Source organism: Tursiops truncatus, chromosome 12 (genome assembly GCF_011762595.2).
Source record: "Tursiops truncatus isolate mTurTru1 chromosome 12, mTurTru1.mat.Y, whole genome shotgun sequence".
NCBI classification, from domain to species: domain Eukaryota; kingdom Metazoa; phylum Chordata; class Mammalia; order Artiodactyla; family Delphinidae; genus Tursiops; species Tursiops truncatus.
In genome coordinates, this window is record NC_047045.1 from 35,972,895 (window position 1) to 35,987,420 (window position 14,526).

The window sequence follows — 14,526 nt, forward strand, 5'->3', positions numbered from 1 at the left end:
ATATACCACATTTTGCTTATCCATTCATCTGTCAATGGACACATAGGTTCCTTTTGTTTTAGCTATTATGAATCATACTGCTATGAGCTCAAGTATACAAATATTTCTGCAAGACCCTGTGACAAATTTTGGGGTGTTATATACCCAGAAGTGGGACTGTTGGATCATATGGTAATTTTTTTTTTTTTTTTTTTTGGCCACGCCATGTAGCTTGTGTGATTCTAGCTCCCTGACCAAGGGATTGAACCTGGGCCTTCAGCAGTGAAAGCGAGGAATCCCAACCACTGTACAGCCCAGGAATTTCCCATATGATAATCCTATTTTTTATTTTTTGAGGAAGCACCAAACTAGTTTTCAGAGCATCTGTACCATTTTCCTTTCCCACCAACAGAGCACAAGGGTCCCAATTTCTCCACATCCTCATCAACACTTGTCATTCTGTCAACACTGTTTTTCTGATAGCCATACTAATGAGTGTGAGTTGGTATCTCACTGTAGTTTTAATTTGCATTTCCCTGATTAGGGGTATTGAGCATCTTTTCATGTTCTTATTGGCCACCTATATATCTTTTTTTTACAGTACGCGGGCCTCTCACTGTTGTGGCCTCTCTCACCGCGGAGCACAGGCTCCGGACGCTCAGGCTCAGCAGCCATGGCTCACGGGCCCAGCAGCTCCGCGGCATGTGGGATCTTCCCGGACCGGGGCACGAACCCGTGTCCCCTGCATCAGCAGGCGGACTCTCAACCACTGCGCCACCAGGGAAGCCCCCTATGTATCTTATTTGGAGACATGTCTACAAAAGTCCTTTGCCGCCTTTTGAACTGCCTACCACTTCATTTTGGTCACAATGTTTCCTCCTAGCCTGAGCCATTCCTAGTCACTCTTCAGTATTTATCTCAATTTCCCCTTCATTAAATAATTAAATGAAAATTCATGCTTTGGAAACAAAGTGATACACACACTATATATATATATATATATAAATAAATTAAAAAATATGCTTTTTATGTATATACTTAACTATGCTCAGTATTGAATTAAGGAAATATGATTTAATCCATGGCATGAAAAAGTTTATGATCTAGTTGAGTAAATGATATATATATATATATATATATATATACACACACACACATAAAAAATATAAAATAGGGTATGTGTAATAGCATATTATGTATAATGTTACACAATATTGTATATATAGTATTAATATGAGTATTGAGATACCATGATTTATGGGAAAAACATATATTTGGTTTTAATCCACACTTTTTGGGTCACAGCTCCCAGACCCTTTGAATTTCCTAAGCAGTTAAGGGCAATGGCCCTCATTTCCTGAAAACATTTCAGGGAAGGTGAATTTTGGGTCCCACCCAAGGGTGGGGGTTGGTTGCCAGGAGAACCATATGACTACAGGGTACTTTCAGTCCCACCCTGATTTCCAGGGAGGGGAGAGCACCTGGAGGTTGAATCAACTGCTAGTGGCCAATGATTTAAGTCAATCATGACTATGTAATGAAGCCTGCATAAAGACCCAAAAGGAGAGCTTTTTGTCCCTTTCAGGGAGAGCTTCCCGGATGGGAATCAAAATGTTTCTCCCTGTGACCATGCCAGGACCTTCTTTGTTCAGGACCTCACCCTGTGTATCTGTCTCTTCATTTGGCTATTGATTCGTATCCTTTAATACCCTTTTATAATAATCAGTAATCTAGTGAGTAAACAAACATTTTCCTGAGTTCTGTGAGCCATTCTAGCAAATTAATTGAACCCAAGAAAGGGATCGTGGGAACCTCTGATTTATAGCCAGTCAGTCAAAAGTACTGATAACAACCTGGACTTTCGACTGGAATCCTGAGTTGGAGGGGGTTGTCGGAACCTCCAATTTGTAGCCAGTCAGTCAGAAGCACCACTTGTGACTGAGCTTGCAAATGGCATCTGAAGTAGAGAGTGGTCTTATAGGATTGAGCCCTTTACCTACAGAATCTGCTTCTACCTGAAGGTACATAGAGTTAGAATTGAGCTGACTTCTAGGACACTCTGTTGGCATCCGAGAATTGCTTGTTGTTATGGGGAAGCGTACACACACACACACACACACACACACACACACACACACACACAGTGGAACTGGGTCCAGGAACCCTTTGCAAATATGCTATATATATATATGACATACAAAGAATATACATAATACATGTAATATATATAACTATTTACTCAGATAATAAATATCTTTGTGCCATGGATTATATCATATTTCTTTAATCAACTCAGTACTAAGCATAACTAACTGATTACTAATTAGTAAATCTTATAATCAATAGTTAAAATTTTTATTAACTGAATAAACCTTTTAAAAGAGAACAAATTACTTTCCTTGCTTTGATTTTTTATATCTAAAATGAGATTAAATGTCATTTAAAATCAGCTTTATAATCAAAGAAATGGAAGAAAACAAAGCTCTGAGTAAACGTTTAAGTTCAAAAGTTTACAAAGTGGGCTTCCCTGGTGGCGCAGTGGTTGGGAGTCCGCCTGCCGATGCGGGGGACACGGGTTCGTGCCCCAGTCCGGGAGGATCCCGCGTGCCACGGAGCGGCTGGGCCCGTGGGCCATGGCCGCTGGGCCTGCGCGACCGGAGCCTGTGCTCCACAGCGGGAGAGGCCGCGGCGGTGAGAGGCCCACGTACCGCAAAAAAAAAAAAAAAGTTTACAAAGTTCCTTCATCTAACACATTGTTATGAAAACCTTAGAAAATAAATCTTCAATAACGTGAGGCAACAGACCAGAAAGTCTTATTAAAATTAATATTGCATTGTTTAAATTATGTGTGTGTGTCTGTGTGTGTGTGTCTGCACCCATATTGCTGGATTTCTAAAATCTATTCAGAAGCCTGTTGTGGACCACTGGCATATTGTCAAAATAAACACTTAGGTGGGACTGTACCAGGGAAAAAAGCTCTAAAGAAGTGTTTAGGGTAGAGATTGTTGAAGAAAAGCAGCAATCCATAATCCCCATCCCAAAAATGAACTGCAAAACTACGGGGCAATATAAGAGAACTATATCTTTTTTCTTACTTAATAATCATTATTGCTATTTTCCAGAACCCTGAGTAAATCAAAAAGACCAACTAAGTGCACACCAATTTTGCTTAGAATGGAGCTAAAATGTTAACTAACACATGAGTTCTGCTCTTTATGAGCTCACAATCTAGCCCAAAAAATAAAGAAAAAATGTTTCTGGGACTTCCCCGGCAGTCCAGTGGTTAAGACTCCACACTTCCACTGCAGGAGGTGCGGGTTCAATCCCTGGTTGAAGAACTAAGATCCCACATCCCGGTGTGGTGCAGCAAAAAAATTTTTTAAAAAAGAAAAAAGAGGGCTTCCCTGGTGGCGCAGTGGTTGACAGTCCGCCTGCCGATGCAGGGGACACGTGTTCGTGCCCCGGTCTGGGAGGATCCCACATGCCGCAGAGTGGCTGGGCCCGTGAGCCATGGCCGCTGGACCTGCGCGTCCGGAGCCTGTGCTCCGTGGCGGGAGAGGCCACAGCGGTGAGAGGCCCGCGTACCGAAAAAAAAAAAAAAAAAGAAAAAAAAAAAAGAAAAAAGAAAAAATGTTTCAAATCTGACCAATATGCAACATAAGGATAGACAATAATTTTTAAGTCTTCCCTTTTTATATTCTCATACAATCATGAGCAATGCTGGATCCTACTGTACAGGAAACAACTATTTTCCTGCCCAGATACTGCAACAATTATAAGAAGTTTATGGTAACCCAAATGACACAGGGACTCAGTCATCCACGTGCTCGGAGGCAGCTTACTGGGTTTTCCACTGGAAAGGAGGGCAATTTAGTATTAATGCACTGATGGCTGAAGACAGAAACACTAAAGCAGGCCAAGACAAATACTCTGACAACAATAGATGAGGGGACAAAACAAAATCCCCCATAACCCAGATAGACCAGCAAAAGGGGTAGAATTCACCTATGACTTCTGCTTCAGTCTAGACAAATTTGAACTTATAGAGAAATTAGAGCCAAAGACTATTTCTGAAACCATCAAAAGCTACAGGAAGCAACAAGTAATCAAGTCACTTAATAAACATTTACTGAGCACCTCTGTGTTGTACAAGGCATTCATTCAATATATAAAAACCAAAATAGTTAAGTATGGAATATCAAAAGTAATCTTTATAGAAATAGAAAGGCATCCAAGTTAGATGTTATGTTAGGGTTATGGACTCTTCTTACTCCTTTTCTCTTCACTGATTTACCATATGAATTATGTAATAATATCTGTTATATTTCTTCATCTTTAAAATGTAATGGTCTCCAAATTCAATGTCTCACCAAAAAAAAAAAAAAAAGATAAATATGTGAGGTGATGGATATGTTAATTAACTAGATGACAAAAATCCTTTCACAATGTATAGATCAAATTCATCATGATGCACACTTTAAATGTATTATAATTTTATTTACCAATTATACCTCAACAAAGTTGGAAAAAAAAAAAAAGCAATGGTCTCCTAAATGACTAAGTCTCCTACTACAACAGCAGTAGACATTTTATCCCTGCTGTGCACCAATCTGTCCTTTCATTTACAGTTGTTGAGACACTGTACTAAGATATTTTTCTATATGTAACTTTTTCAGAGAGCTTTGTCACTATCCTACCAACATTTGGGATAATGTATCTAGACCTGAGATCAATTCAACAAGGGAATGAATGATTTAGTCTATGACCTTGGGTGTGACACCCTACAACATACCTAATGTGGCCAATTATTAGAAAAAACAATGGTTTAATCAACACATTACCTCTTGCAACAGTGGACAACTAAACTGGTTCACGTGCTAAGTCAGGAAATGGGACAGACCAGACAGGGTCAAAGGGCTATGCTTCTCCTCTGTCCAACTGAGACATCACTATGGTTCTAGTCTTTCTGGTTCCACTTTAATCCTTGTCTACAAAAATTTGGCCTCAGACTGAGGCAGTGGACAATTTTAGCCCCATATCCATCTCACTTAGGCAGCCACCTCAACTACCTAGAATTCCTGTTCAAAACAGTCAACAAAGATACTTCTAAGAGTAATCAAAAGAAGAGACATATAGGAATAGTCTTTCATAGAAAAGTTTTCCAGAATTCAAAAAATGTTTATAAATGTAAAGTTCCTCAAGCCCTGAATCAAAAACTACTTATTTTCATTTTAAACATAATTCCAACTATTTTAGTCTGGTTTCTCAGTCCAACAGAAAAATATTGTGGAGGCAGACACAGAGACATGACTATCTGAAATTCTTGACAAAGAAACTAGGTATAGGGACTTCCCTGGTGGCATGGTGGTTAAGAATCCGCCTGCCAATGCAGGGGACACGGGTTTGAGCCCTGGTCCGGGGAGATCCCACATGCCGCAGAGCAGCTAAGCCCTAGCACCACAACTACTGAGCCTGCGCTCTAGAGCCCGCGAGCCACAAGTACTGAAGCCCGCACGCCTAGAGCCCGTGATCTGCAACAAGAAGCCACCGCAATGAGAAGCCCACGCACCGCAACGAAGAGTAGCCCCACTCGCCGCAACTAGAGAAAGTCCGCGTGCAGCAACGAAGACCCAACGCAGCCAAAAATAAATAAATTTATTTAAAAAAAAAAAACTAAGTATAATGTATTTACTCTGTCTTTAATTGCATTAATAAAATTAACTAAACAATGTGGAAAATAAGCCATGGAGTTCAACAAGGCAAAAGACTACCAGGAAAAAGGACACTAAAACAAAGAGGTGAAAATTACGCTTTTCAGAAAATGTCATTATAATACTAGTAAAAATAAACTTTGACAAATATATCTTCAAGAAGAAAAATATTAGTAAACTTAATAAATTATTAAAATTATAGTTTAAAAGTGTAACAAAATAATCCAAGACCCTCTTCCCAAGGCAAATACTGGGCAAAAGAAAAAAAAAATTCCCAAATGAAGGTAGAGTACCTTGACTACTCTTAGTCATAACAATACAACTTAAGCTACTTAAGAAAAAATATTTACCCATTTCTAGCTGCCAAATGAAGGGGTGTACAGCCTGAAATATCTTGATAGTTAGGATTTGCTCCTTTCTTTAAAAGCAGAACCAAGCATTCCACCGATCCACAACTAAAACAATATTAAAAACAGTTCAGACACATTTAACAAACAGCCATAGTTGACATAGCTTAATTAAAAAACAAAAAGCCCTATTAAACACATTATTTTGGGGGTCCATATTGACCTACAATTTAACTCCTGTCACAAATAGTAAATATCCTCTACTTTCAAGATGGTACATTCTACTGCAAAAGCTATTAAGTATTTGAGAAGTTCATATAAAGTGAAATAAAGTATTAGCACATAAAAGAAACCATACAGTACTCTCAACTTTTGGCTTTCCAGAATCCAAATTTATATTGAAAAATCAATTTTATTTAGGTAGAGTAATCTCAACCTAAATCCTAAAGGGTGATGAGATATCAACAAATTGATTAGCTACACACTGGAATATTATGAATAAAAATCATTCCCACAGCTAAGTAAAAAATATAAAGCCAACAACTTCACATGCAATTAGCATATAAAATCTTATATTGGTGGGATAAAAGTAAAATTTTGGTGAATGTACCCTCTTAAGTATATCCAGGAAAGATAATCCCCGTGCCTAATCTCCTCTAATCTGATCTAGAGCAAGTTAAAACATCAGATATAAGACTTGAGTCCAATCCCAAGATTAACAATCTATCTAGTGAAAGAATGTAAGCATAGCACACTATGCCCTCGACAAAACAAAGAACCACTCAGCTGTCTGTTCTCATCTCTCTCCATAACTACTATGGAACACACTGATTCAAAGCTTACTGATCATTACTCTAGACCAAAATTTAATCCAAAATGTCTTAAGTCTTACTTTGCTGCAATGTGAAGCAAGCTTCTTTTCACACGTCCAAATGCATAATTGACATCAAACTTTGAATTTGATAGTAGTTCAGAAACAGACCTATGCCAAAAGAAAATTGAGTCAAGGTTAAAAAAAAAAGTTTTTAAAAACATAGTAACTCAAGTTAATAGCTGTTTAGTGTTACTCTTACCAATTATTCAAAAGGTTTTGTCCCACATCAGCCAAAAAACAAGGCACTACTCTCTAAGCGTAGCACAGCAGCCAGTGCAGCATCATCCAGAAACCAACTGCCCTCACCTATAAACTGGTGCTGAAGGGTTCCTCGTCTGCCGCTCTGACTATGTCACCTGCTCTGAGGACACCTAAGTTGGCTTCAGCTCCCACTAGATTCTTGAGAAGCAAAGAGAGTAGGACTGGCTGCTCCCCCTGCAGAAAGTTGAGCCTATCTATATTAATTTTGGTCAAATAAGAAAAATCAGACAAAAACATGCTTTAATTATATCAGACAGGAGTTCAAAGCAAAAAAATCATTTATATTTTAAACGTGTTTCAAAATACAGAGTCTCTTTACTTTCTCCTCATAATACCAAACTACCCAATGGCTAACCACAGCAGAGCTGTCTGTTACAGCTCTCTCATCACACAGCCAGACAACCACACCTCACGTGCGCCCTGGAAAAGAAGTGTCGACACTACCTCAATAGAAAGAACATTAAAGTAGTAGAATATTAGGGAATAACTTGTCCATCAGCCCTAACTTTGTGCTATAAAGATCAGTAGTGACCTCTAACAGAAACCATCATAATGTTTCTTTCACTGTCAGTGACCAAGCAAATACTTGTTTTAAGTTCTGACTATGCATTTAGAAAATTTCTTATCATAGAATTTTACAGTTGATACGAATCTTAGAAAATCTTGTTTCTTATTTCACAGACAGAAAATTATAATAGAGGTTAAATAACTTGCCGCAGGACAAAACCTATGTCCAAACTCTATGGTGTGTTTGTGTGTGTATGTGTGTACGCAACATTTAGGTAAATTTATATTCTTAAAAAATATAAATTTGTGGAAAAAACATATAAATTTGTAAATAGGCACTCACCTGTGTTGATCAGCCATAACCATTGGCATTAATGTATAAACAGCAGTTTCATTATCTAAGTGTTAAAAAAAAAAGAAAAGGAATTAATTTATCTCCTACTTTTTCCAAAGGGTGATACTTATGACTACTTCAGAGTTTTCTTAACTCTAAATAAAAAGCTAGGAGAAGAGGTGGAAGAAGATTATGGATAGTGAAAAACACCAGAGGTATTGCAAGATTTGCAATAATGCACAATGTTTCATCATACTTACAAGTACTTGGAGGAATGTTAAGTATATATGAATATCAAAGATAAATATGCTAAAATTATTTTAAAATATTACATATACATAGTATTTGCTCCTTGTCAATAACACAAGAAATTTTTATGAAACAGCATTAAAGTCTTATTTTTACTTACCTCACATTTTCATTTATTATCTTTTATAAATTCACAGAAATATGATCCAAAAGAAGTTAAAAGTCAATAACATCTATGATCTCATGCGATACTTATATAAATTTCAGATAGCGTTTGAATTTTTTTTTTTGATGTGGACCATTTTTAAAGTCTTTATTGAATTTGTTACAATATTGCTTCTGTTTTATGTTTTGGTTTTTCTGGCTACGAGGCATGTGGGATCCTAGCTCCCTGACCAGGGATCAAACCTGCATCCGCTTTGGAAGGCGAGGTCTTAACCACCGGACTGCCAGGAAAGTCCCTGAATTTACTTTTATGTATTACTAATGGTCATTCCTCAATTCAATGCATATTAGAGCTTTACGTTTTTTAATAAGTTACTTACAGAGAAGTAACACTGACAAGTCCCATTTAGCCCTTAAAAAGTTAATAGCAGTACTAAAATTTATGAGTAAAAGTTTGAGAAAAAGGATATTTGCATAGTATCAAAGTATTTCCCCCACAGTGAACTTACAGTGGAGAACCCAGCAGATTATCACCTTAATCATCTGATAAAGGGTAACATCACCAGAAATAATACCTATCAATATATTGTAGCCCTTGAGTTTCCACTGAGAAGGGCACATCACTTTTGTAGTATTCTTGCCAAAAATCTGTAACTTTAATCTACTCATGGGAAAACATCAGACAAACCCAAATTAAGGGGAATTCCACAAAATACCTGATCAGTCCTCTTAATCAAGACCATTAAAGTCAAGGAAAAATTGAAGAAATATCACAGTTCAGGGGAGGTTAAGGAAACATGACAACTAAATGCAATGTGGTATCCTCAATTGGATCCTTATATAGAAAAAAGACATTAGTGGGAAAACTCATGAAATTCTAATAAAAGTCTGGAATGTGGCTAACAGTATTACACCAATATTAACTCCTTAATTTTTTTTTTTTTAACTCCTTAATTTTGATCACTGTTCTCTGGTTGTATAAGATGTAAACATGAGGGGAAGCTGAGTGAAGGGTATACAGGAACTGTTTATGCAACTTTTCTGTGAGTCTAAAATTACTTAAAAATGGAAAGTTAAAAAGAAAAAGAAAAAATAGGGGGAACTGTTATCATTAAAAGATTCTTAAGAGATGAGTCAACCAAATGTAATGTGTGGACCTGACTGGATACTGATTCAAACAAACCAACTGTAAGTGAATATTTCTGAGGAGAAAACTGAACATGGACTGGGTATTTGATGAGAATTAAAATTACTGTTACTTGTGTTGGCTCTAATAATGGTATTGTGATTATGTTTGAAAAAACATTATATATGTAGAAATATATCCGGAAGTATTTAGAGGAAGAGAAAAAAAGTTACCATTTCTTCACATTTTTGTTCATTATTTTACTATTTTTGAATGTATACATGAAGAGCAATTTAGTCCTTGTCAACATTCACAAGTACAGTATGCAGATGCAACAACTCTTTCACTATAATAATAATTCAATAACCAAAGAATCCTACTAATAACAGCCAACATGTTTTAAATTATTACCTTAAAGGCACTGTTCTAAACACTTCACATGCATATGCATCATCTCTTTTATCTTCACAGCCACCTTATGAAGTAGGTACTAGTATTATCCCTATTTTACAAATGAGAAAGCTGAAGCACTAAGTAATAAGCCGTGTGATGGTGGCATTAAATGGCTAAACTGGAATTCAAAGCTGGCTGATTCCAAAGCCCCCACAAGAAAAATCTTCCACTGCCCCCAGTATACACTATATAAATAGCCAAAAGGTCTACAATACTATTCTTTTTTTTTTTTTTTTTTTTTTGCGGTACGCGGGCCTCTCACCGCTGTGGCCTCTCCGCTGCGGAGCACAGGCTCCGGACGCACAGGCTCAGCGGCCATGGCTCACGGGCCCAGCCGCTCCGCGGCATCCTCCCGGACCGGGGCAATAACCCGTGTCCCCCGCATCGGCAGGCGGACTCTCAACCACTGCGCCACCAGGGAAGACCTACAATACTATTCTTAACATGTACAATACAGTCTAACTTGTTTTATTCTCGTCCATCTCAATTTTTTCAAAATGCTGACTGAAACCACTCAATTATTCTCATTATCTAACGGTGAGTCACCAAAAGGAGTTGAAAAACACTTCACTAAGCCTCCCTCAGCATGGCAGCATTCTTTCTCTCTCATATAATACACGCCCCAATAAAAATCTGAACTTCTAAACCATGACAATTTCAATTAAGTCACTCCATAATAAACAAAGTCATAAACAGGAAATACCCTTATTTGTGAATTTAAACTTATAAATCAAGATAGTACATACTTTTAAGTGAGCACCATAAGGTTCGCATGGGTTTTACTTATAGGGTGTTCATTTAGATAAAATTTAGAGGTAGATCTTGTTTTTTAAGTAGTATCTAACCTTATTAAAAAATAGCTCACATACGCTAAAAGGTACGAAGACACAAATATAACCACAACTATGATGCTAGAAGGAGACTATCCAGGAAATACTATACTAAGAAAGTACTGAATAAAATTTGCTGTCAGGTGCTTCCTTCTCCACACTCATGAAGAAATCTTGAGAACTAGGTATGTAACAAAAGTTTTCAGAGTGATAAGAAAAGTTTAATCAATCTCTCACTTTATCAGATATGTTGGCCATTTTTATTAATAACATTTCAGAACTCAGCAACTAAAAGGAAAACCTCAAAGAACAGGAAGCTCAGATTCACTATGCTATATTCAATGTCTCAAACCATAAAATGGGAGAGATTTTTTAAAAAATTGATAACTATCCTAATCATTATTCAAATATATGCTCAAATGGGCTCAAGTTCTATTATTTTATTAAACAAATTACATTCACTGTAAATGCAGTAGTTTAAGATTACTTTTTCCACATAAATGAATAATATAAGCCAACTTTTTACAGTCCACAGAGAATCTATACCCCTAAAATAATTGTTTTCCTTTCACTTCCTGTCTCACAAGAATATTCCTGTTAGCCCTGCCTAAGATGACTCAACAACCTGCACTCCATTACTTAGAGGGAATACTCAGGTTTTCATCATCCCAAGGAAACATAAATATGTTTTCCCAGAATTCAATTCAATAAATAAAATATCTGCAGGTTAATCCTATGCAACAAAGTTAATTTTAGAGTGAGGGCTGATTAAAAACTTTCCAACCTTAATAATTAGCTCCAATCAAGTGCTTATTAATCACTGAAGTCTAACAAGGCAAGATAAACATCTGATTATTTCCTAAAGTTAGACAGATCTCAGAACTTCTGTTCAGCCCTTAAAATGAAAGCACAACAATCTAAATTTTTATAATTAGAATGTAACACACACACACACACACACACACATTTGAAAGGGCCAATCTCAGAGAATTCAAAAACATTCATCTTAGGGACAAAGATAAATTAAAAGGACAGGATGAGCAAACTCACTATAATCAAAGAAAAACAAATGTAAGCAACATGGGGAAAAGTTTTATTTTTAATTACTCTAGTTTCCAGGGACTCTCAGACTGTGGGTGGAACTTTCTTTTCCAAAGAGTTAGTTGAGAGGTTGATACTCAGTCTTAAAAATGCTGATATAATTAGATCTATACTCTTCTATGTAATAATCCTAAGGAAATATTTATAAAGGCAGACTGAGATTTAAAAATTTACAAACCTGTTCCTCATAAAATCTATTATAAAAACAATAATTAGATTCAATATTTGTTACATATTAACCTACAAAATAAACCTACATTAAATCCTACAAAATAATTAAGCATTTAAAGATATAATAAATGTTGTATGTTTTCTAAAAGCAAAATAAAAGACTATATGCAGTATGATCTTAGTTTCAGTAGAGAAAGAGAAAAAATAATAATAGAAGGAAATAAAGAAAATACTAACATTGTTTATCACTGGGTGTGAAATGACAGATTATTTTATTTTTCTTTCTTTTCAAAATGTTCCACAATGGGGCTTCCCTGGTGGCGCAGTGGTTGGGAGTCCACCTGCCGATGCAGGGGACACGGGTTCGTGCCCTGGTCCGGGAAGATCCCACATGCCACGGAGCGGCTGGGCCCGTGAGCCATGGCCACTGAGCCTGCACGTCTGGAGCCTGTGCTCCGCAACGGGAGAGGCCACAACAGTGAGAGGCCCACGTATCGCAAAAAAAAAAAAAAAATGTTCCACAATGAAAACACATTACTTTTAAAACAAGAAACATTATCAAAGTCTTCTAAGTCACATTTACGTTAAAAAAAAAAACGGGATTTAAACTGAGCAATACAAATACCGTGTAAATGAAACTACACACGCAGCAAAGGATACCAGTAATTTGACTGCGGAAAATGAGTGAGATCAGCACTTAAGAAATGGACTCAAAGGTGGAAGGTGGAAAGAAAACAGAGAAAGAAAACGTTGAAGTCAAAAGTCTTGTTCCTAAAATCAGGATCATTTTCAGTCTCTTACTTTACACTAGCAAGGTACCAAGTACAAAATTATCTTTTGAGAAACAGTCGCCACAAATCATCCTGTTCTGAATCATAAGTAGAGTACTAGGGAAAATTTTCTTCAGAAAAATTATCCTCAGGTCTCCAGTCCCACATTTCTTTTATGGCTCTCGCCCAAGTTCTCCTTCACTAACCTTACAGATCACCTCCCCAGCAGCAATTCAAAGAAATTTTTTTAAAAAATGATATAAGATAAACTAATACAATGCATTTAAAAAAAAATTCACCAGACTTAACTCCTACCCTTTCTCTCAGTTGGGCATACAGAATCAAGCCTCTTAGAGACAGCACTGCGCTCTCCCACTACCACTAAACCATCTGAATTCATGAGGCTGCAAACAAAACGGCTTTCTTTCTCTTTTATTACTAGTGTTTTACCTATTCTGAAGAAATCCTGGCACACTGAACTAAAATTCCTAAACGACAGGGCTCATGCCTTACTCCTCTCTGTAGAAGCGCCCCAGCCCCCTCCGTCTGATGAATAAATGAAGGCAGACATGCATATTAAAGTGAAGTGTATATATGTAAACACACACAGTACTTCAAGTACATGTTTGATATTTGACACTCTTTTATTTATTGCCAAAATACAACAGTGCTCTACATTTAGAAAAAGAAAAGAATGCTTAATTCCCCTCAGCAGCTTAAAGTAAACAATACTACTTGGGGAGCATCTCTCTAGCCCCAGCAGGCAGAGACTGTAAAATGGCCCACAACTGTGATGTTTTCTGAATCCGGATCTCCGCCCTCCGGGTGGTATTTCTGCTCCTTCGCCAAAACCCCTAATCGATAGTCTGGAGAAACTTGGGTCTATCCTGCTTCTTCTAGCAGCAGAACCTTCACAGCCCGGACCCCTCCCCCAAACTCCCACCTGCCCCGGGCGGGAGCGGCGGGCGAGGGGTAGCAGGAGGTCCCAGCCCGGCCCCTGCCAAGGAAAGTAAATGTGGGCGTTTGTTCAGCTTTTGGTTAGTTTTCCCAGCCGGGCCTCCCCGCGCCCCTAGCCCGCGGGCAGCTCACCGTCCGGCAGCTCTACGGTGCGCGCGCGGCGCAGCGAGCGCGTCAGGCGATTGAGCTGCTCCATCGCTCTCTCCATCCTCGGCGCGCCCTAGGCGCTACCCCTGCCGCGCCCGCGGCCTCCGCGCCCAGCGCCCTACATCCCGCCCCGCGCCCGTCCCGCGGGCGGAGGCGGCGGTTCGCCCGGGCCAGCGCCCGGGACTACGGGGCCCGTTAAGGACTGCGTCCTCCGTCCGGGGGCCGGGAGCTGTCGGACAGACCACCGAGTGGACACCCGCGGCCGGAGACGCCGCTCTGGCCCTTCCTGCCGCCGCCACCGCCTCTTCCCTCCCGGAGTCGCACAGCCTTCTGGGAGCGGTAGTTCCGAGCCGCGCGCCCGGGGCGGAGCCACGCTGGGTGCGCCCGTGGCTCCGCGCCCCTGCCACGCAGACGCCTGGGTAGGGCGGTGTGTGCGGGAAGCTGCGCGCAGGTTTGCGGAGGGACTTATTGGGTGTCCCCACGAGCCCCTTCTCCTGCACCGCAAAGCTGTACGAGAGCAGCTCCCTTCAATTCTGTCACTCCC

General features: G+C 38.9%; 1 protein-coding gene across 5 annotated transcripts in view; it reads right to left on the reverse strand.

The window, feature by feature from the left end:
* The window catches only part of HACE1 (HECT domain and ankyrin repeat containing E3 ubiquitin protein ligase 1), a 95,271-nt gene extending 80,981 nt beyond the window's left edge, over window positions 1–14,290 (reverse strand). Inside the window, exons 1-4 of one of the 5 annotated variants that reach the window (XR_012324766.1) lie at window positions 13,968–14,289; window positions 8,023–8,077; window positions 6,930–7,019; window positions 6,041–6,145 (exon numbers count right to left, since the gene is read on the reverse strand). Coding sequence is in view for 3 of the 5 variants with exons in the window: in XM_019929497.2 (XP_019785056.1) it covers window positions 6,041–6,145; window positions 6,930–7,019; window positions 8,023–8,077; window positions 13,968–14,043 (326 nt within the window). In the remaining 2 variants the exon portion in view is untranslated. Of the gene's footprint in view, window positions 1–6,040; window positions 6,146–6,929; window positions 7,020–8,022; window positions 8,078–13,967 lie in introns of those variants that run through there. The other 4 variants (XM_019929497.2, XM_004314661.3, XM_019929498.3 and 1 more) reach the window with 4 other exon arrangements.
* Between the last annotated feature and the right edge of the window lie 236 nt (window positions 14,291–14,526).